At 41.1% G+C, this 23,951-nt stretch overlaps 1 protein-coding gene across 1 annotated transcript in view; it reads right to left on the bottom strand.

Moving 5' to 3' along the window:
- NCKAP1L (NCK associated protein 1 like) overlaps positions 1 to 23,951 on the bottom strand; it is a 79,763-nt gene that overhangs the window by 21,256 nt on the left and 34,556 nt on the right. Inside the window, exons 11-21 of the mRNA XM_006169112.3 lie at positions 20,171 to 20,227; positions 15,768 to 15,864; positions 14,901 to 15,010; positions 14,599 to 14,731; positions 11,574 to 11,655; positions 11,329 to 11,387; positions 10,970 to 11,115; positions 9,336 to 9,468; positions 8,945 to 9,064; positions 5,602 to 5,747; positions 5,206 to 5,337 (exon numbers count right to left, since the gene is read on the bottom strand). Of these exons, the coding sequence (XP_006169174.1) occupies positions 5,206 to 5,337; positions 5,602 to 5,747; positions 8,945 to 9,064; positions 9,336 to 9,468; positions 10,970 to 11,115; positions 11,329 to 11,387; positions 11,574 to 11,655; positions 14,599 to 14,731; positions 14,901 to 15,010; positions 15,768 to 15,864; positions 20,171 to 20,227 (1,215 nt within the window). The remainder of the gene's footprint in view (positions 1 to 5,205; positions 5,338 to 5,601; positions 5,748 to 8,944; positions 9,065 to 9,335; positions 9,469 to 10,969; positions 11,116 to 11,328; positions 11,388 to 11,573; positions 11,656 to 14,598; positions 14,732 to 14,900; positions 15,011 to 15,767; positions 15,865 to 20,170; positions 20,228 to 23,951) is intronic.

Genomic DNA, 23,951 nt, shown 5'->3' with positions numbered 1-23,951 from the left:
ACAATCATAATGATAAAAATAGTAATAATGATTACGTGTGCACTGTGTTCCAGGTGCTGTGCTATAATTCTACTACACATATTATCTCATTTAATCCTCAATGAAACCCAATACGGTAGAAACAATTATTACCCCCATTTCATGGGTGAGGACATTAAGACAGAAATGGTAAATCACTGGCAGAAAACCACACAGCTGGCAAGTGACAGAGCTAGGTCTTGAATCAAATATTATTTGATTCCTAACCACTAAGTTCTAGTACCGCTGGAGAAATTCGGTCAGGTGGGGAAAGATCTGAGCTCCTAAATTCCTTCTCTCTACCGGAGGACTCACACCGCTTATGTATTTGTCAATGTCAATATTTTCTTTCTTCCTTGGAAAGAATTACTTCCAGCCACTGTCAGAAATGGAAAACCAGTGAGTTGGCCCTTTAGCACAGCAGATAAGTTGTCTGAAATGACCCCAAATGGCTGACTGCAGTTCAAGTCCCAGCCCCAACAAATTGAAAAACACACCAGGCACAGTCATGTGAGCCAAAATCCTGACAGAAAGGAATGAAGAAAAAGGATTGCCGGGTGACCATACCCCATGGGGGGATGGTGTTTTCTCTCTTTCTCTCTCTCTTTCTTTCTCTCTCTCTCTCTCTCTCTGTCTGGTGAGAGCATATGCCCTCTGGTAATTTTTTAAGTTAAAAAAGAAAGAAATGGAAAATAATGCTTATAAATCCTTGGGAGTAAGGTACAATCCCAAGCAGCTACAGGATGCCAGGGATGGACAGAGAGCACTCCTGGCTGGCATGCAGCTATAGCCAACCTAAGAGGTGGAAAAATTGCCCCCACTATGTTATTGTAGGGACATACCAGGAAGACCCCTGCCCCCCCAACTGCTTCCCGAATACCTTCCTCAGGTACCTGAGATTGCACAGTTGGCCATTTGACTTAAGGCTTTTTTCCTTGTTAAAGTACAAACCATAGGAGAAAAAGAAACATCACACTTGAAGCTTTCATCAGTCATTTATACCTCAATATAAATGAGTTCATAAGATTTTTTCTAAAACCACAGATACATGGTAGTATTTTGTTTATTTTGTATCTTTGTCAAAATGTTTATGGCAGTGGAGGAGAACAGAACAGAAGGGTCTGCTCCACAGATGGAAGGCAAAAGAAGTTAAAAAAAAAAAAAAAGTGGTACTTGAGGGAAAATAATAAATACAGAAGGGACAGCCTAATCTACTTGAGAGTTTTCACTGAGGTCAAACCTCTAGGCCTACCTTCGGGCTTTGGGAACAAAGATGCCAATGAAGCAAGTATCAAAGATATTCAGTGAAAACTAGAATATCACACCTATGCTCCTCCAGGGCAGTAAATCACCACCAGCTTCTGGTGGTTTGCACATAGACAATTATCGAACTGTCATCTTCTTGACATTGTGTATGCAACAGAGACAGTTTTTCCATCTAACTAATGTGTATGTCATGAAAACAAACTAATTTCACTTCACCCAAGCAAAAATCTAATTGAAAACCTGCATCTCCTAATGTCAAAACACCAGCTCAAGGGGCCAGCAGGTGGTGTGGTGGTTAAGTCACTGGACTCCCACATTGGCCAACTACCAACTACAGTTTGAGTCCAAGACCTGGCAGTTTGTTTTCTCATTTTCCCTCTCTTTCTCTCTCTGTTTCTTTCAGGTCAGTGTGTGTGCCATATGGAAAATTAAAAATAATAATAATTAATTTAATAAATATTTTTTTAAAAAAACAGGCTCATAAGTATTCTTCCTTTGGGTATGCTAAGATCATTAGGGTCAGGCCCCTATGAATGAGTTCTAGAATGTTTAGAAGAAAGGAGACCAGACCAGCAGAAATTATGGACAGCAGATCTGCTCAAGATCCTGTCCTCTACCATTTTATAATGCCTTTGGGCCTTCCACACAGCCATAACTGTGAGTCAAATAAACTTTTATTCTCTTAAATTCGCCCATTCTCAGGTATTTCTATAAAAAATACAATAATAGACTAGGGACGAGGGATTTAGGTAAATATCACTTTCTTTTTTTTTTTTTTTTTTTTTTGGAGAGATTTTCGCTATAGGGCTTGTGCGCTCGCCAGACAGACAGAGAGAGACATAGAGACAGAAAGCGAGAAATCACCCCCCAGGGAGGATGGTCACGCCACAATCCCTTCTCCTCCATTCTCCTCTCTGGATCTTGGGCACGCACGCACACATGCCCGGCGTGAGTTTTAAGCCACCGGGTCCGGGACACGAACCGCAGTCAACTACGTAGGAGTTCAGTGACATAGCCATTATGCTAACTGCTGGTTCCCAATATCATTTTCTTAAGACGGTCTCTGGTCATCTTATCTATAATAAAACTGAAACACTCACTACCACTGCTACCCCCTCACTCACACACACATTTTCTAGCTCCCTTCCCTGCTTTATCTTTTTGTTCAGTATGTATCACTATCTAACCTACAATATATTCTACCTTATTTTCCTAACTTCCCCACTAGAAGGTAAGCCACATGGGGCAGAGATTCTTATTTGTTTTTTATACTGCTATAATAACACCTTCTAGAACACTCCTGACTCACACTCGGAAAAATATTGTCGGGACCAGCAGTTACCGTAATGGCTATGTCGTTGGACTCCCATGTAGTCGACCACGGTTTGAGTCTACCTGGTGGCTTAAAACTCATGCCAGGCTCGTGTGTGCATGCCCAAAATCCCAAGAGGAGAATGGAGTAGAAAGGATTGCGGCATGGTCACTTCCCTGGAGAGTGATTTCTCACTTCCTGTTTCTCTGGCTCTCTCTGTCTTTCTGGGGAGTGCACGTGCCCAACAAGAAAAAAAAAAAAAAAAAAACTCTCCAAAAAAAAGAAAAAAATATATATATATATTGTTCAACCACTTTTTTTTAATTGTCAGAGGACATGTGCTTGCCAAAGAGAAAGAAGGAAAATGAGAAAGCACCCCCTCCGTGGAGAATGGTCATGCCACAATCCTTTCTCCTCTATTTCTTTCTCCTTTCAGGATTTTGGGCACACATACATACATGCCCAGGGTGTTTTTCAAGCTGCCAGGTCTGAGATTCATATCACAGTCAGCCATATGGGATCCAGCTGCCTTAACCACCATGCCACTGGCTGGCCCAATAATTTTTTTTTCCAATAAATATTTTTTAAGGGCCAGCCCCATGGCCTATTGGTTAAGAGAGCCAGATCCTCCATGGCCAACTGTGGCTCAAATTCCAGCCCCGGCACTTGAGAAACATGATAGACATGTGTTCATGCATTGTTCAAAATCCTGACTAGATGAAGAAATGGAGAAGAGATTGTGACATGACCACATTCCATTGGAGGCTGCTTTTTCCCTCTATTCCTTTCTCTCTCTCTCTCTGGAGAGTGCACATGCCCTCATGCAATTAAAAAAAAAAGTTCCAGCTAGATGCCATAGTGGTTAAGGTAACTAGATCCCACATGGCCAGCCATACAGTTCAAACCCTGGACCAGGTGACTCAAAAAGCATGCCAAGCATGTGTGAGTGTATACTCACAATCCCAAGAGAAAAATAGAGACGGGATTGCTGCTAGGTCATCCCTACCCCCAGGGTGTGATTTTATACACACACATACACACACATATGTATGTATATATGTATATGATGCATGGACATCCCCACCCCCAGTGCGTGATTTTTTACTTTCTCTCTCTCTCTCTGGCAAGTTCACGTACTCTATAGCAACCCAATACACACACACACACACACACACATGTATGAATGTATGTATGTATATGAGAGAAAGTGAGAAATCACACCTCAGGGAGATGAGCATACAGCAATCCCTTCTACACCATGCTCCTCTCAGGATTTTGGACACGCATGCACGCACATGTACCTCGCATGTTTTTCAAGCCATCAGGTCCGGGACTATAACCCCACAGTCAATCATGTGGGATCCAGCCACCCAGCTGGCCCAAAAATATATATTTTTTGAATGAATGAATAAGGCAACATATTCCAAAACAAAACAGGGAAGACTAGGGGATTATTCATAATCATCTTTCTCTCATTCCAACTGCTGACTATAGTGACCAACGCCAACCTAAGGGGTTTCAGCCTACTTTAGGAGGCAGTGGAATGAGGGACAAAGCAGAGAGAAGAGAATTGAATTTACTAAGGCCTATCAGTAAAATTACTAGAACTTTGCATTCATTATTATCTTTAATTCTCTACAAATTCTCAATTACAGTAATTCTCACATACCTATAAATTAAATACGATTACCTTACTTTAGGAGGAAGAAGCTGGCTTGAACAAATTAGATAATCTGCTCCAGTGTAAGGCTGGCCACACAACACAATGGTTAACCACTGTGTATTGAGACCTGGATCACACCCGGTCAACTGCAGTTTGAACCCTGACCTTGACTCCTTGAAAAACACACTGTGTGTGTGTGTGTGTGTGTGTGTGTGTGTGTGCCCAAAATCCTGGTGGAATTATGAAATGGGCTGTACTGTGGGCAAGCCCAATTAGGGGGTTCTCTTGCTCTAGTGAGCACTCATTACCTCTGGCAATTAAAAATTTAAAAATCACTTACTCAGAATCATTTTTTAAAGACAGGTAAAGAAAGAAAAATTTGTTTCAGTGTCTTAACTAATGGCCAAGATGACAGGCCCGCTGGCTCAAAAGGCTCTGCTCATTCTACTAAACCAGTGGTGATCAATTCCAGCGGTTCCTCAAGATGACCTGTAGATGTTTAGAATTCTTTTTGTTTGCTTAGTTTTTGTTTTTGTTTTTGTGGGTTTTTTTTTTCCTAGAGAAATGTTTGCTATAGGGTGTATGTACTCACCAGAGAGACAGAGAGACAGAAAGTGAGAAATCACCCCCCAGGGGGGATGGCCATGCCGCAATCCCTTCTCCTCCACTCTCCTCTCGGGATCTTGGGCACACATGCACACATACCTGGTGTGAGTTTTAAGCTGCCAGGTTTGGGACTCAAATCGCAATTGACCATGTGGGAGTCCAGCGACATAATCTGCTGGTTCTTGTTTGCTTAGTTTTAACAAAGGTGCTTAGGACCTATAACAGACTGATTGCAACAAAAACTCCAGAGTGTGGCATGACCACCAGGTTGACTCTAACGGAACTCAACTTTGACTACTACCATACTATGCACACAGAGGAGGTGAAAAAAGAGTGATACCTGTTGAGTCTGGCTTCCAAATGGCTGCTGAGATACTCAGAAGGGAAGATAGTGTGTTCAAACACAGAGAAACTGTATACATGATTCATTGTCAGTGCCAATTCAGTCAAATTTAGGTGTAGCTTGTCCATGCTAGAAAGTAAAATGAGCCTTGATTATAAACAGATCTGGCCTGTCAGGCCCCATGACCCCTTTCATCTTCTAGAGCTCTCAGTCTAGAACGGTATACATCAATGTAGACTTTCAAGGCAAAGCAGAAAACTCATATTTAAATGCTCTTCCATATCTACCATTCCTCACCACCACTTCGATATTTTCACTGTCTCCCCCTTCCCCCTTCCTTTTCTAACTGCTTTGATGCAGTGCTCAGTTGGCCTTCTGGGCTCAGGTCCTTACTTGGTGACAATGCTACGGTTCTTCCGGTGGCTCTCAGCCCCTGGCTTATCCCTCTCAGGCTCTCCTCTTCTGGGAGTCTGCCTCTGCTTCATGATTTTCTTGTTCTTGGCCTTGCTGATGGTGGTGGCACAGTGCTTAGGCAGAAGCTTTCAAAACAAACACAGGTGAGTGGAGAAATGAGATTAATTGCAAAAACTACCAAGTAGTCCATCTAACAGCGATAAAGAGATCTCTCCATTATTGTCTATTCTTGTATCTTTCTGCTTTCTCTCTCAATCCTTCCCTCATCTCTTTCTCTAATAGGGCTCTATCTGGAATGTGTTTCCCTTTTTTAGCTTTCATAAGTATCTCCCTATCTATAGGCTCATAGTCTCGAGCTGGCATTATCTTTCGGGATCATAGCAACATGCCACCACCACATTCTGAGAGAGATTTTCCTAGCAGAAAATTCAAGTTAAAAAAAACAATTTATACACACACACACACACATACACACACACACACACAAATACATATATATGAAAGCAGTCCACCTAATTGTACTTTCTAGGGTCTTGCAACCCGAGAAAACAGTTATTTTTTGCTAGATGAAACAACTGTCTCGCTGCATTCCTTCATGTTTTGTCCTATGGAGACAGTTACCTGCACCACCAAAACCCTCCAAAGACTCAGAGCTCATGATGTGGCCAGTACTCTCTTACTTCTTGTATTTATTTATTTACTTGCATGCTATGTTTCTTCTTTATAAGAATTACTTATTCAAACAATTTTTAAAGAATTATTTTATTTAACTTTATTTACTTACTTATTTGATCAGAGAGGGCAGAGTGGGGGTGGGGAGGAGTAAGAAAGCAAGCCACCAGATCCCCTTCCCCCCTTGAGCCAAGGTCAGCCATGTGGGAGTCCAGCACCCTTAGCCACCACGCCACCTGCCAGCCTATAGGGTATGTGCACTCAGCAAAGAGAAAAGAGAATGAGAAAGCAAGCCACCAACTCCAGGACTTGAAACATGGTCAACCATGTGGGAGTCCAGTGCCTTAACTGCCATGCCATCTCCCGAGCCCTGCCATATTTACTGATAATTAGCTTAAACACAAATCTAGCAACTCTTCCCTTCACCAAGATATCCAAGTTAGCCATACAAAACGTATAAGGTAGAAGGATATGTTCAGGAAAGTCCTTCCAAGCTCATCAGAATTCTCTCCATTATTCTAATGCTGCCATGCACGTGCAGAACTTGTCTGGAAACTCCTCAACAGTAATTACTCTTAGAGTACCATAATAGCCACACAGAAAAACTGGTTTTGTTATTACATAGTCATGTTCTTTCAAAATCCAAACTCTTGGCAGTTTCAAAAAAATCAAGACCTCCTTGATAGACAAAGACCTGCCAGGACTAGCAGATGATGTAATGGTTACAACGATGGCCTCCCATGTAGCTGACCACAGTTCAAGTCCCAGACCCAGTGGCTTAAAACTCACACCAGGTGCATGTGCGTGTGTCCCAAAAATCTCAAAAGGAGAATAGAGGATAAGGGATTGTGGGATGGTCATCCCCCCCCAGGAGTGATTTCTCACTTTCTGTCTCTCTTTCTCTGTCTCTCCAGCGAGCCCATGTGCCCTATAACAAAAATCTCTCAAAAAAATAAAGACATGTCAACTCTGAAATTACGCAAAAGTGTCTGTGGTAGATTCAAAAAGCGGTTCCAAAACATGTAACTCTATTAGTAATTAATAATTATTTGCTCAAAATAATGGATTTGGGGAACCAGCAGTTAGCGTAATGGCTATGTCACTGGACTCCCACATAGTCGACGGCGGTTCGCGTCCCGGACCCGGTGGCTTAAGACTCACGCCGGGCACGTGTGCATGCGTGCCCAAGATCCCGAGAGGAGAATGGAGGAGAAGGGATTGCAGCGTGACCATCCCCCCTCGGTGGTAATTTCTCGCTTTCTGTCTCTATGTCTCTCTCTGTCTGTCTGGCGAGCGCACGCACCCTATAGCGAAAACCTCTCAAAAAAAAAAAAAAGAAAGAAAAAGGAAATAATGACTTTGAAGGGCCAATACTCATTTGGCTACAAAAACTCTGTTGTACATGAAAACAGTTACTAACATCATAGTTCAGTCATTCTTGTTACAGCACTGAACAAATCTCTTTACCTGTGTCCCTTGCGTGTAGTAGGTATTCATAGTGAGCGATGATATACCTACAATTGTACTTGTTTACATTTCTTCTTTGCATTAATTATTTATATTTCTTTCAAACATTTATTTGTACTTCCTTATCCCTTAAACTGAGACACTTCCGAAGGGCAGAGATTGTGCCTCTTCCTCCGGGTCCCCACCCCAAATACTCAGCACAGATCTCAGTATCCAGTAACTACCAACTTACATAAGAGCCAATAATTTTTAAGTGCTGTGTATCAAATATTTAATGTACTCTATTTATTTCATTTAATCCTTGTGCCATTTCTATAAAGAAAGTATTTTTAAGTTCACTTATTTACTTCTTCCAAGAGTGAGAAAGAGACAAATACAAAGAGACAGCACCTCTAGGAGGGTCCTGATGTCATGATCAGCTCCCAGCCTCAGCCACACCCAGATCATGAGCACACACATACTCAGGGAGGTCTCTCTCTCTCTCTCTCTCTCTCTCTCACACACACACACACACACACACACACCCTGCTCCCCTTGACCGAAGTGGATACAAAGCCTGACTCAAACCCAGGAAGGGTAGGTAGTCTGGAAAATCTAAAAGACTCAAGAAAAATACAAATTCCTTATTTTTAAATTTCCTGAACTATAAGTTGAGTTCATCATGACCAGGGTGCTGTGAGTTAGGCAAAGGAGGGGAGGGGGAAAATAAGAAGACAAAGACAAGAAAGCATCCCTGGGGATAAACACTGAAGAGGTGCCCCAAAATATCTTGATAGCCTCTGATAAGGATGCAGAGGAACAGGAAGATGTGACAGGTAGGTGATCTGAGGGCCACTGTCCTATGTCTGTGTACTCAGAGCAAAGAAACAAGGGTAAGTAAATTGGAAAGTTAACTCATCTGTTGGAACCCTTCAAATGAGAACACAGATCTTGTTGGAGTGCAGCTGTTTAAATAAGAGTATTTATTTTTAGACACTTCTGTCTAGTCCTGAGGGAGTAGACTGAAAAAAAAAAAAAAAGACACTAAGAAAAGAATCCTTCCATAAACTCAAGTACACAAAAGCTCTAGCCCTGCTGGAGAGAGTCAGACAACTTGGCATTGGGAAGGAAATGAAGGTAGAGAGTACGGAAAGGCATTAAGGGTTGGCAAGGAGGAGACTGAAAACAAAAGGAATGAGCCTACCTGCTCACTCAGGTTTCGCTGTTCAGCACAAATCTCCAGGACACAGTTGCTGGTCTGCTTGGCCAACTCTTCCAGGAAGGAGTTGCAGTGGTGAAGACCATGGTTCTTCAGGTGGGGGTACTACAGGAAAGAGGCAGCAAGAAAGAAACTGTTATCCCCAGGATGGCCATTTCTTTTCATGATGGTTGTGATCCCGTTGCCTGAGCCACACACTCCTACAGAAGGAACTGAGGCCCAGAGAGAAAGGACTCATTCTACATCGAGCTGAGCTATTTAGGGACTCATGTTTGTACACTCCCCGGGACCAAAATCAACCACTGGGGTTGTGTTGCGAACAATAAAGATGAGATGCAACTAGAAAGATGACAGGGTTTGGAGTTCAGATACCTACCTCTTCTGGGCACATCTCATGAGTGCAGTGGACAAAATGGGCACAGATCAGAGGGAAAGCAATGGCATAGCGCAACATCGTGGGTTCCTCCAGAGTCATAGCAAACATCTTCTCAAAGGTACGGAGATGAAAGCTGCAGGGAATAAAACTGGAATTTAGGAGATACTCCCTTTGAAGTAGAGAGAATATCCATTCTTTCAACAAATATTTATTGATTTTCACTATTCCCTCCTTAATTTCTCTATCTTCCAGGTAGAAAGGAACCCCAGAAGCTTAACCCATTCAGAGTTATAAATGAATCTCATGGCAGCCTAGTGATAATATTCTCTTTCCTTATATGAAATTTGCTATTCCTCCCTCAGAACCTTTACGTGATTTGGGTCATTACCCCTAATTTAAAAGTCCTTTGATACTGTTCATTCACATTCCCACCAACATTTGACATCCAGACTTCAGAAAACCTTTTCAGATTAATTTTATGACATGATTTTTCCTCAGCCCTTGAGGAAAGTACTTTCAAGTACTCTTTCATACTATCTTTTATCTGCCAGTATTATGTTGAGCTCCTTTACATAGGTATTATATCTCCCTATCTATACTGACTATCAAGAGCAGAGACAACATATTGTGGGTTTTTTATTTATCATTATTGTTTTTATAATTTATTATTATAATTTTTTATTTGACCAGAGACAGACAGAAAGCAAGATAGAGAAGGAAAATGAGAAAGCAATCTGCCAGGTCCAGGACTTAAACCATAGCGGCCAAGTGGGAGTCCAGCACATTAACCACCTGCCAGCCCCAGAAGTTTCTAAAGATATCAATGAAAATGAGGGGACCAGCAAATGGGATAATGGTTACATCGCTGGACTTCCATGTAACCAACCACAGTTCGAGTCTTGGACCCGGAGGCTTAAAACTCACACTGGGCACATGTGTGTGCATGCCCAAAGTCCTGACAGGAGAATGGAAGAGAAGTGATTGTAGTGTGGCCAACTCCCATGAAGGGTCATTTCTCGCTTTCTGTCTCGCTGTCTCTCCAGTAAGTGTATGCGCCCTATAGCATAAATCTCTCTTTAAAAAAAAAAAAGAAGAAGAAGAAGATGATGAGAGAAGATTGGAAAAGACATATGGAAAAATTATCCTAATGAAGGGTAAGGCTACGTAAAGTCCAAACAACTTTCTCAAAATGACAAATGCAGGGGCTGGATGGAGGCACAGCAATAAGTCACAATGCTCTGTAAGGCAAACCCATGTGGGTAAGTTGCTTGTTCACATCTGAAAATCTCCCCGAGTACTCCAAGCAAGTGTGTGCCCATGACCCAGGCTGATTAGGGGTGGATCACAGTGTCAAGACCTCTATCTGTCTTTCTCTCTTTGTCTCTCTCACTCATAGAATAGACTTTAAAAAGAGGACAAATGCAAAATGAAAGGGAATCAACTTCAAATTCCCATCATTTAGGATTATTGGTAGAAGGCAGCATGAGTGAGCTGTGAAGTTTGAGCACTCACCTTAAAAGAGATCTTAGAGAAAACAAGACTTTCCCACTTTGTTTTACAATTTGAATTACAGTCCTCCAGAGAGGCCAGGCAATAGATCAAGTGAACTGATAGAGCTCTAGACCCAGACATACCAGAAAGTAGACAAGTCAGAAGTTTCCACCAGCATTTTGTCTACTGAGTCCAGCATTCGGGAATGAAAGACAATGAGGTTCATCACCTTGGCCAAGTCAGGGTTCTCATGCAGGTGCAGGGGGGCCTTAGCCACACTGGTGTATGCCTGTGGTAGAGGTTGGGAAAAGGACAGAGAAAAGCAAGGCAAGTGAAAAGAGCTCCCAGCATTGCAACTACAATTTGGCCTGGATATAAACTGTCCAGTCAGCAGTTTTCACAGTTGACTCACTCTATTAAGCAGAGCTTAAGAGATAAAAAGAGAAGGGACTTCGGAGGAGAAAGAATGAGGATGGAACCATTAACAGGAACAGACCATTACCTGTAGGCGAAACCAATCCAGCCTCAATCCAGAAAATTCAAATGTATCTCCATTATCAACTGCAAGAAAAAGTAAAAGTAAATTTAAAAGGAAACAATAAAGCAGTACCCTAATATATGACTACATAGAAAGTTGGGTCCTTTTCAAATCCATCTTTTCCCATTCTCTGGCTCAAAGATCAATCTTTCTAGAAAAAAGATGTCTGCCCTCACATATGCTCTGCCTCCCCACCTCCCTGCAGTTACCTTGCTTGAGATTCAGAGAGGACAGAGTGCTGACAAATGAGGACATGATGATAGATTCTTCCTCTGGACATACAGACAGGTTCTGAAAGAGGAGGTGAGGTTACCATCAAAGGGCACAGGCTCCCCCAGGATAGAAACTAGGACCACAAGGCTCAGTCAGCGAATGAAAGTTGAAAGAAGTACTAAGTGCCAAAAACAGAAAAAGTCAAGCAAAAAAAAAAAAATGGAAGAAGCTTCTTTGTTCCCTGTCATACAACATCCAATTTCTCTTTATTTTTCTGTGTAGTTAATTCTGCAGGGGGCGGGGGGTGGGGGGGTGGGACGTGGTGAGGGGAGAACTCTGGCTAAGATTATTAGCCACTTTTTTGGTTCATTTCAAGAGAGAGAGAAAGACAGAGATAAACACCTTCAACAGAGTCTCATGACACAATTTCCCGCTCCATCCATTCCCAACCAGCCGGAATCACAGGCGTATGCACGTGTGCCCAGCATGTACAAATCAGCCTGGGAATGAGACTCTCATCTTCCATATGACTTTCATCTTGCAGAGAATTGTGCTACCACTTCATCACTGTGGCTGAGCCTAACTTTTTTCTTTTTCCCTCCTTTAACAAATGTAGAGGGGAAAATCAGGATTTCCAACACCCAGTCTACATAGCATGATAGTCAGGCAGGGTGGTTCCAACAGGAAAATGAACAAGGATATCCTGAAATTTCCAAAGTATAATCAAGTAAACATACCTGAATGATGTCACTAAGTACAAGACAATCAAATCTGGCCAAGTACTGCAGATGGTATTGCTGTATCACTTTGATGTGTCTTTGGATCAGAGCTCTAATTTCCTCCAACAAGAAAAGTAACTCCGCAATACTCCTGTGAAGTAGAGAATGCAAACAGAGAGCTATATGAGGATAGAAGTATGCATTGAGCGAAATACAGTGATAGGACAGAAATTGAGAACTTCTGAGGTCATTTGATCCCTCTTAGTCCCCTTTTCCCAGTTTATCTAAGGACAAGATTCTTAGCCATGTCAAGTACTAACGAGTCAGCATAGTCTTCAGGTGTCTTTGTCTTGGTGACATTTTCTGTATGGCGAACCAGCCAGGTGACCTCATCACGAATGAAGGACAGGGCCATGAAAGCAAAAAGGGCCTAAGGAGAGGATAGGGATTATCAAAATCTTCAGATCTAAAATTGGACTTCAAAGCAAAGAGAAAACTACCATGACAAAAGGCATGTGGATAGGATTATGAAGCCACATGAACAGTGTCCAATAATAAATACACACACCCCCAAAAAGCCTACTATGTGACACAGAATCAAACATGTACCTACAATGACACTGGCTCAAAGTAAGTATTAGCTCCTCCCTATCAAATTAAATTTTAGAAATATTTATAGGCATTTATGTTGTTTAAAACAAAAGCACAGCCTCTGTTTTCAATTAGCTTATATTCAAATAGAGTGTAGGACAAGTACATAAACGGCTATAATACATGACATACTACAATAGTACTGAAAAAGAACTATAAAAAGTGTTAGGGTTGGCACCAAATGGCGCAATGGTTATGGGCTGGACTCCCACATAGTCAACCAAGATTTGAGTCCCAGACTTGGCAGCTTGAAAAAACCATGCAAGGCATGTATGCGTTCACCCAAAATCCCAAGAAGAGAATAGAAGAGAGGGGATTGCAGCATGGTCATCCCCCCAGGGGGTGATTTCTTGCTTTCTGTCTGTCCCTCTGGTGAGCACATGCACCCTTATACAAATAAGTGTTAGGATACTACAAACAGATTCAAGGAAATCAACATATACACATACAAATAGATCATAGAAGATACAGATACGAAATCTTAAGCATGCCAAGTCAGCCCCACATAGAGTCTCTTATCACTGGCTTTCTCTTGCCTTGGGTCCCAGTAGTCCTGGTTCATCAGTAAACACAGTCTCCAGCTCCCTCACTGCTATCCGCAGAAATTGCCGCCGTTGACAGTGAAACTGGCCACTGAGGAAAGAAAGGAAAACTAAAGAATATTGTCTTTTGGGAACCAGCAGTTAGCGTAATGGCTATGTCACTGGACTCCCACATAGTCGACCACGGTTTGAGTCCCAGACACAGTGGCTTAAAACTCACGCCGGGCGCGTGTGCGTGCGTGCTCAAGATCCCAAGAGGAGAATGGAGGAGAAGGGATTGCGGCGTCACCATCCCCCCGGGGGTGATTTCTCGCTTTCTGTCTCTATGTCTCTCTCTGTCTGTCTGGCGAGCGCACGTGCCCTATAGTGAAAATCTCTCAAAAAAAAAAAAAATATATATATTGTCTTTTCTGGTGCTGATCATAAATAACAAAAGACACAATCCTGAATACCATAATCCCAAATGTTGAAGCCCCAAAGGATCAAAATCCCTAACATATAAAATCTTAAAAATCACAGTCCCAAAAGATTAAAATCCTGAATGCTGAAATCCTGAAAACCATGGTTCCCATTGAAACGAAAAAAAAAAAAATGGAAGAAGCTTCTTTGTTCCCTGTCATACAACATCCAATTTCTCTTTATTTTTCTGTGTAGTTAATTCTGCAGGGGGCGGGGGGTGGGGGGGTGGGACGTGGTGAGGGGAGAACTCTGGCTAAGATTATTAGCCACTTTTTTGGTTGATTTCAAGAGAGAGAGAAAGACAGAGATAAACACCTTCAACAGAGTCTCATGACACAATTTCCCGCTCCATCCATTCCCAACCAGCCGGAATCACAGGCGTATGCACGTGTGCCCAGCATGTACAAATCAGCCTGGGAATGAGACTCTCATCTTCCATATGACTTTCATCTTGCAGAGAATTGTGCTACCACTTCATCACTGTGGCTGAGCCTAACTTTTTTCTTTTTCCCTCCTTTAACAAATGTAGAGGGGAAAATCAGGATTTCCAACACCCAGTCTACATAGCATGATAGTCAGGCAGGGTGGTTCCAACAGGAAAATGAACAAGGATATCCTGAAATTTCCAAAGTATAATCAAGTAAACATACCTGAATGATGTCACTAAGTACAAGACAATCAAATCTGGCCAAGTACTGCAGATGGTATTGCTGTATCACTTTGATGTGTCTTTGGATCAGAGCTCTAATTTCCTCCAACAAGAAAAGTAACTCCGCAATACTCCTGTGAAGTAGAGAATGCAAACAGAGAGCTATATGAGGATAGAAGTATGCATTGAGCGAAATACAGTGATAGGACAGAAATTGAGAACTTCTGAGGTCATTTGATCCCTCTTAGTCCCCTTTTCCCAGTTTATCTAAGGACAAGATTCTTAGCCATGTCAAGTACTAACGAGTCAGCATAGTCTTCAGGTGTCTTTGTCTTGGTGACATTTTCTGTATGGCGAACCAGCCAGGTGACCTCATCACGAATGAAGGACAGGGCCATGAAAGCAAAAAGGGCCTAAGGAGAGGATAGGGATTATCAAAATCTTCAGATCTAAAATTGGACTTCAAAGCAAAGAGAAAACTACCATGACAAAAGGCATGTGGATAGGATTATGAAGCCACATGAACAGTGTCCAATAATAAATACACACACCCCCAAAAAGCCTACTATGTGACACAGAATCAAACATGTACCTACAATGACACTGGCTCAAAGTAAGTATTAGCTCCTCCCTATCAAATTAAATTTTAGAAATATTTATAGGCATTTATGTTGTTTAAAACAAAAGCACAGCCTCTGTTTTCAATTAGCTTATATTCAAATAGAGTGTAGGACAAGTACATAAACGGCTATAATACATGACATACTACAATAGTACTGAAAAAGAACTATAAAAAGTGTTAGGGTTGGCACCAAATGGCGCAATGGTTATGGGCTGGACTCCCACATAGTCAACCAAGATTTGAGTCCCAGACTTGGCAGCTTGAAAAAACCATGCAAGGCATGTATGCGTTCACCCAAAATCCCAAGAAGAGAATAGAAGAGAGGGGATTGCAGCATGGTCATCCCCCCAGGGGGTGATTTCTTGCTTTCTGTCTGTCCCTCTGGTGAGCACATGCACCCTTATACAAATAAGTGTTAGGATACTACAAACAGATTCAAGGAAATCAACATATACACATACAAATAGATCATAGAAGATACAGATACGAAATCTTAAGCATGCCAAGTCAGCCCCACATAGAGTCTCTTATCACTGGCTTTCTCTTGCCTTGGGTCCCAGTAGTCCTGGTTCATCAGTAAACACAGTCTCCAGCTCCCTCACTGCTATCCGCAGAAATTGCCGCCGTTGACAGTGAAACTGGCCACTGAGGAAAGAAAGGAAAACTAAAGAATATTGTCTTTTGGGAACCAGCAGTTAGCGTAATGGCTATGTCACTGGACTCCCACATAGTCGACCACGGTTTGAGTCCCAGACACAGTGGCTTAAAACTCACGCCGGGCGCGTGTGCGTGCGTGCTCAAGATCCCAAGAGGAGAATGGAGGAGAAGGGATTGCGGCGTCACCATCCCCCCGGGGGTGATTTCTCGCTTTCTGTCTCTATGTCTCTCTCTGTCTGTCTGGCGAGCGCACGTGCCCTATAGTGAAAATCTCTCAAAAAAAAAAAAAAATATATATATTGTCTTTTCTGGTGCTGATCATAAATAACAAAAGACACAATCCTGAATACCATAATCCCAAATGTTGAAGCCCCAAAGGATCAAAATCCCTAACATATAAAATCTTAAAAATCACAGTCCCAAAAGATTAAAATCCTGAATGCTGAAATCCTGAAAACCATGGTTCCCATTGAAAATAAAGGCTATACAAGAGGGGGAGAAACCTGAATTCTGGGAAAGGGATTAATGTATATCTAAAACAACATAGGAGTATGACAAGGAAGATGAGAAACTTTAATAAAGAATGCTAATATGGATGTACGTCAAATCGCAGGTGATTTTGAAGAGTACCACCACATAGAAAATTAATGTGAACATATTCTCTGAGAAGAGCCATGCCGTACAAGGAAAAGAGGCAGCTATTCATCACGATATAAAATTTCAATACATAATTAATGATCATGAAAGCTGGGTAGCTCTTAGGCACCACCTCTGTGCAATTGCTCATAATCTATCCCTGTATGACATTCTTTCCTTTATCAGATTTTCTTTTTAGTCTTTTATTTGTTAGGGTTTTTTTCTTTTACTTTTTTCAGTTTGTTTCCATTATTTTAAGTAGTCAACATTATTTTTTATAATTTGCTATGCTACACATTTCATCTTTGCATCATTTTCAATACTAGAAGTATAAATTATATAAAGACTTTAATAGAGTTCTATTTATTTTATAAATTTTTGGCAAATTTGACTTTGCAAAAGTACATCATCACAATAGTTACTTTGTGTGTAAGCACTTGCATGTTTATAAAAACATAAAAACTTCCCCCAATAAGTAAAGAGCTGTGCTTTTTTTGTGTTTGTGTTTGTAAAAATAAAATTTCTCAACATATCAGCTCAGGGCCAGCAGATGGCATGGTGGTTAAGGGTGCTGGATTCTCACATGGCTGACTGTGGTTCAAGTCCTAGACCTGGTGCATTACTTTCTCACTTTCTCTCTCTTTCTCTCTTTCTCTCTCTCTTTCTCTCTTTCTCTATCTCCTTCCCCTTCCCCCCTCCCTCTCTGGTCACATTAAAATAAATACATAAATAACATTGAATAATAAAATAATCCTTTAGGAAAAAAGATACCAGTGTTTTGTGCGATTGCATACATGGTGGTGACCCATCATGTTTGTTTTTTGATGTTGTTTTTGTTTTTTAGCTTGCTGTGGGTATATGTGCTTGCTGGAGAGAGAGAAGAGAACATGATAAAACACCTCCTGAGGGGATAACCACACTGCAATCTCTTCTCCTTCCAATTTCCTCTCAGGACTTAGGATGTGTGCCTGGTATGATTTTCTTTTTTGCCATAAGATTCATACACTCACCAGAGAGAGACAGAGAGAGCTAGTGAAAGGGAAAGTGAGAAGTCACTCCCCAAAGAAGATGGCCATGCTATAATTGCTTTTCTTTCATTCTCCGCCTGGGATTTTGGGTATGCAGGTGCTTTATGTGATTTCCAAACCATTGGGCCCAGGACTTGAACCACGGTCAGCCATATGGGAGTCCAGCACCTTACTCACCATGACACCTACTGCTCCCCAACACCCCCCCAACACACACACATGATTTTCAAGCTTCAGGCCTAGTACTTGAACCTCAGAGTCAACCATGCAGGATCCAGCTGTCTTAACCGCCACACCATCTGCTGACCCCCATCATGATTTTTTTATATATATATGATCAGTTATTTAATTAGGTTCTTTGCAAAAAATTGAGAACACCAATTTGTGAGGATAAACTCCATTTGTAAGGGCAAACATGGATCACACATAGCCCTGGAGCTGAGGAACAGCTTTGATTTTTGGTAAAATTTGAGAGTCCACAGCTTTCTGATCAATCTTGCGCTGCTCTGAAATCTCATATTTCTCCTTCTCTGTGTCGAAGATCTCACCTTCCTGGTGTCTGGGCTTCTGCAGTTTCTTTTTCTTTACTTTTTTTTTAAAGAGTTATTTTATTTAACTTTATTTATTTACTTATTTATTCTAATTTTGACCAGAGAGGTACAGAGCAAGAGTGAGAGAGAGAGAAAGTGAGAAAGCAAGCCACCAGGTCCGAGACGCGAACCGCAGTCGGCCATGTGGGAGTCCAGTGCCCTTAACTACTATGCCACTTGCCGGCCCCATGCAGTTTCTTTTTCTTGAAGTAAGCATCAGTAAGGCGCTTTGGGATTTTTACTTTGCTAATATCAATTTTCGTGGAGGTGGCGATGACAGATTTCTAGTGTGTTCTACACAGTGGAACTCGATTGAGAACCAGCGGTCCAGTTACAAGAAGCAAGCCACTGCTCAGCTGCTTCAGGAAACCACTCTCTTGCCTCTATAGCATGCAGTGAGGATGATCAGAATGCTCCCGGGAGTGATGCTAGCTCACAGCTTTCTCTCATGCTGACTGAAGGGTTTTTTTGCCATGGCTCAACAACAGCTTTCGAGGCACATCTTCAGTAGGATAATACCTAGGCATTTTGTGCAGTTTAACCACCTGGGTATCACCTATCTTGTCTCCACCAACTGGTTTTGTGACAGTGGCAAGAACCTTCTCCTTTTTTCTTTTTGATCCTGGATTTAGTGGCCGAGTATTTCCTCTTGTACATGGCCTTCCTGGAATATATGGCAGATTGGGAGTACATGCCGATGCCCCAGATTAGGATGGGGTTTCTCGGCAATGGAGCTTCCCCTTCTTGGGCTTTTTAGCCTTGGGGTCACCTTTTTTAACCTTGCCACTGGCATCAGCCTTCTTGGCTTCAGGTTTCTTCTCTCCTTAGTATCCTGCTTTGCAGCTTTTTCACCTGCCATCTGGTATAGTGGGAAAGAGCCCCATCATGATTTTTGATCGATCTCATCATAATACTTAGTCACAGTATTTCAGATGATTGAAGTTATAAAGCTGAGTGCCAGCAGGTACCAACCATAGTGGTGTCATACACTTCACTTTTTGACCCATTTCCTTATGAATGCGATTCATCTGCTTATAACTGTCACACCTGTGCAACTGTCATTAGTATACCTGAGGGGTTATGCTTATAAAATATGTACATTACTGCCTACATTTCATTGAGTAAAGTGGCCAATGAAGTATTCATTCTGTATTTCCATATTTTCAAATAAATCCCCTTTTAAAATGTAGGCAAATATCTTCTAAAAAATATTTTAAATATTTTTCTCCAGAATTATATTTTTAGCATTTAGATATTTGGGATTTTAGAATTCAAAGATTTTGATCTTTTGGAATTATTTCTTTCAGGATTATAATCTAAACCCACTTTTTCCACCCTTAAAAATCTTCCTTGGCCACAGTCATAAAACTACCAGTTTGTTTTCTCACTTTCCCTCCCCGCTCTCTTCTCTCTCTCTCTCTCTCTCTCTCTCTCTCTCTCTCTCTCTCTCTTTCCGTGTCTGTATGTGTGTGTGTATCTGTTTCTCTCTGGTCAAAATCAATCATATTAATTAATCAATTAATTCCTTTTTAAAAATCTGCCATATACAGCACATGCACCCCTATTCAGGAAGGAGTGTCAAGCAGAAAGAAGGTTCAACACTAATGCTAGACTTGGCTAATAACAACAACAGGGACCAGCAGATGGCGTAACAGTTACATTGCTGGACTCCCATGTAGTCAACAGTGGTTTGAGTCCCAGACACAACAACTTAAAATTCATGCCAGGCACGTTTTTGTGCATGACTGAAATCCCAAGAGGAGAATGAAGGAGAAGGGATTGTAGCATAGCTATCCCCCTGAGGGTGATTTCTACTTTCTAACTATCTGTCTCTCTCTGTCTCTCCATGTGCCCTATAACAAAAAATAATAATAATAAAATAACAACAACAATAAAACTCCCACAAGAATCTGTGGAGCAGCAGCAAATCCATGGGTTGAAATAACAAGTCTGTACAGAAACCAGAAGTGGCTTAGGGTAAGAACGAAAGTCAGGAGATTCCTATTTCCTCCCTCTGAGGGATCCCATTCCCAACTTTACCTGTTGGTGATTGCATGTTCCTTGCTCTCCTTTATGTCTGCCACTCGCTTGCCATATCTGAGGATCGAAACGGGCAAAAACAGGGATGTGTTAGTGGTCTTACCCCCTTCCCAGTCCGTAGAGAGTCCAGCCTACAGTCTCAAGGGAAACATGGGCAGCCCTCACTAGTGGAATCTCTTTGAACACTGCTTCTTACTCTGGCCTATCAATAAAAGACTTATAGAGCTTAGAGATCATTCAGTTCTACCTCATTATTTTGCCAATAAAGAAAATAATACTTAAGAAAGGAAAATGACTTGCCAAGATCACACAGGGATTTAAGGACATAGCTGGAGCTAGACTTCTGGTTCTGTGCTCCTGTTTTTATACCTACAAGTCAAGATACTCTTCCAGGGGGCTGACTGGTGATGTGGCAGTTAGAGGCACTGGACTCCCACATGGTCTATTATGGTTCAAGTCCTGGACCTGGTAGGTTGCTTTCTCACTTTCCCTCTCTCTCTCTCTCTGTCTCTCTCAGATCAAATTGGAAAATAATAATAATAATTAATAAAATTAAATACAAAATAATTATTTAAAAAAAGATACTCTTCCAGGTTTGAGGAGGATAAAAGAAACAGTACATAAATATAACATTGCCCCTACTCTCAGGTAAAAATAATTAACTCAGCCCTAACTTGGGGACCATTTCCTCCCACTCACTCCTAGAATTTAACTTTGTCAGTTAACTCTTTGTCACTTTAATCTCTCTCTCTTGTCCTAACAAATAAACTCAAAGGCTCTCTTATTGTAAAATGACCCCTCCCCCCCTTGAGTTGACCATCCCTTGAACTTTGCACATTCTCCCCCACCACCAAACTCCTCTAAAGATACACCTGTCCTTCACCTATCATGGACCCTTGAATCTCAAAAGGCCTTCAACACTAAACAAACTGCTTTGTCTAAGGTCAGCCGTAAGCTTTTGAATCACCAAATAAATTTAACTTTTCATTGTTTTGGATTTGTAGGCAATATTTGACTCTCCTGGCCATATCTCTTTTTCTATACTGACCCATGCCCCAAATCCCAACATTACCTTAGACTCTTTGCTCTCTGTGTTCTTTATATCTGTCATCTCTTGTTCTGTTTCACTGTTGCCACCACATCAGTGGGACTATTATAATCTCTTATTTCCCTTACCCAAGCCACTCCTTTATTGAACTTAGCACAAAAATCAAAGAAATTGTAGTTGGACAGTATCTTAATTAAATCAGGTTAAATTCCACAGCATTCCAGATGAATAATTACTTCAACCTCTACACAGTACAATGAAAAGAGAGAGGATTAAGTATCAGAAAATCTGGAATTGTTTTCTATTCTACCTCTTATCAACTGAGTAACATTGAAACTGAGTTTCAATTTTCTCATTTATACGAAAAAGATACTAACACTTGTAATCATAATTATCATGAAGATCAAATTAGATTATTATGTCAGACAATCCCCTACACTACAAATCATACATATTAGTTGTTGTTCTTAATAATGGGCAACTGAAGACCCTTCAAACCTGCCTTCCATTCCTTAGAGGCGATATTTAATAAAAAATTTTTCCATATGTATACTCAAATCTACATCTTTTAACTTCTTTTTTATAAAGAATTATTTTATTTGGGGCCAGCAGGTGGCATGGTGGTTAAGCTGCTGAAATTCCCACATGACTGACAGCAGTTCAAGTCCCAGACCTGGTAGCTTGCTTTCTCACTCACTCTGTCTTTCTCTGGCAAAACTCATGAAAATAAATAAATTAATTAATTAATTATTTAAAAAATCACTTTATTTAACTTTATTCATTTACTGATTTTAATTTGACCAGAGAGGGACAGAGCAAGAGGGAGAGGGAGAGGGGAAAGTGAGAAAGCAAACCATCAGGTCTGGGACTCGAACCATGTGGAAGTCCAGTGCCCTTAACCACCATGCCATCTGCCAGCCCTTCTTTTAACTTCTAATTATTAATCTTAAATTTACTCTGTCTTAACTCTGGTAATTATTTTTTTAAATGATTTAACTATTAAAAAGAATAAGTTAAGTCTCTGTAGACCAATATTGACATTTAAAAATATTCCAAATATAATATGTTTTTTAAAAAAGCAAACTGCAAAACAATGTAAAATGTGAATCTTTTTTTTTCTTACATTTTTGTTATAGGGTGCTTATGCTCACCAAAGAGAAAGAAAGATAGTGAGAAATCATTCCTGAAGGGATGGCCATGCTGCAGTCCCCTTTCTTCCAGTCTCCTCTTGAGATTTGGGGCATGTACACATGCATGTACAGCATGTTTTTCAAGCTGCTAGGTCTGGGACTTTGAACTGTGGAGTCAGCCATGTGGAATCCAGCACCCTAACCACTAAGCCATCTACTGGTCCCAGATCCATTGCTCTTTTAAAAAGTACTTTTGTAGGGCCAACAGGTAGCATGGAAGTTAAGGCACTGGATCCTACCAGGCCAGCTTCATGGTTCAAGACCTGGACCCGGAGTCCTGAGACTCACACCAGGCATGTGCGCATATATGCCCAAAATCTTGAGAAGAGAGCGGAAGAGAAGGGATATGGCATGGCTGTATCTCTGGGGAGTGATTCCTCACTTTCCCTCTCTCTGCCTGTCTCTCTCCAGTAAACATATGCACGTTATAGCAAAAACTAGAAGAAAAAAAACTTACATAAGTTTGAAAATACCTGCATACCTTTACATATTTATATGTACATTTATGTAAGTATACACACACACATACACACACACACATGCATATTTGTATACACAAGTATCTGCAGAATCCATATCAAACTATTATGGGAGATAAGATTATAGCCAACTTCTACTTTGTATTTTCTACATTTCTAGATGTTATATTTGCAACCAGAAAAAATAATGTTGGTATTTTGACTCATTCCTTAATCTTCCACCTTCTTCCATTATAGCACTCTCTATTCCTTCCTTCACAGTCACACTTCTTGAAGGAGTTGTTTGTTAAATTTCTTATCAGCCTTTTGGCCAGATCTGCCATCTTTCAGTGATTCATCAAAATGACAAATGAAAAGAGAAGGGAAGGGAAGGGAAGGGAAGGGAAGGGAAGGGGCACTTCAAATGTTTTCTAGGCCTTTTAGAAAATATGGGATTGTTCCTTTTTGGTGATATTCATTCAGGTCTACAAGAAAGATGATATTGTAGACATCAAAAGAAGGGGTGCCCCACAAATATTACCACGGCAAAACTGGAAATGTCTATAGTGTTACCCAACATGCCGTTGGCATTGCTATAAACAAACAAAGGCAAGATTCTTGTCAAGAGAATTAATGTGGGTATTGAGCATATTAATCACTCTAAGAGCAGAAAGAGCATACTAAACATGTGAGGGGAAATGATCAGAAAAAGAAAGAAGCCAAAGAAAGTGTACCTGCGTTCAACTGAAGCACCAGTCTGCTTCACCTAGAGTAGCCACTTTGTGAGAAGCAGCAGAAAAGGAGCCTGAACTGCTAAAACCTATTCCCTTTGAATTCATGACACAATAGGTATTTTAAATACATAAATTTAAAAGAAAATTGAACTGTTAAAAATATCTTATCAGGCTAGCCTCATGGCCTTGTGGTGAAAGATGTCAGATCCCACATGGCCAACTACACAATTTGAATTTCAGACCTGGCAGCTTGAAAAACACACTGGGCATGTGTGCATGCATGCCCCAAATCCTAACAGGATGAAAAAATAGAGACGGGATTGTGGTGTGCACATACGCTATTGGGGGGGG

This window comes from Tupaia chinensis, unplaced genomic scaffold (genome assembly GCF_000334495.1).
Source record: "Tupaia chinensis unplaced genomic scaffold, TupChi_1.0 Scaffold146740_1, whole genome shotgun sequence".
Lineage (NCBI taxonomy): Eukaryota > Metazoa > Chordata > Mammalia > Scandentia > Tupaiidae > Tupaia > Tupaia belangeri.
This window is presented reverse-complemented; position numbering and strand designations above follow the sequence as displayed.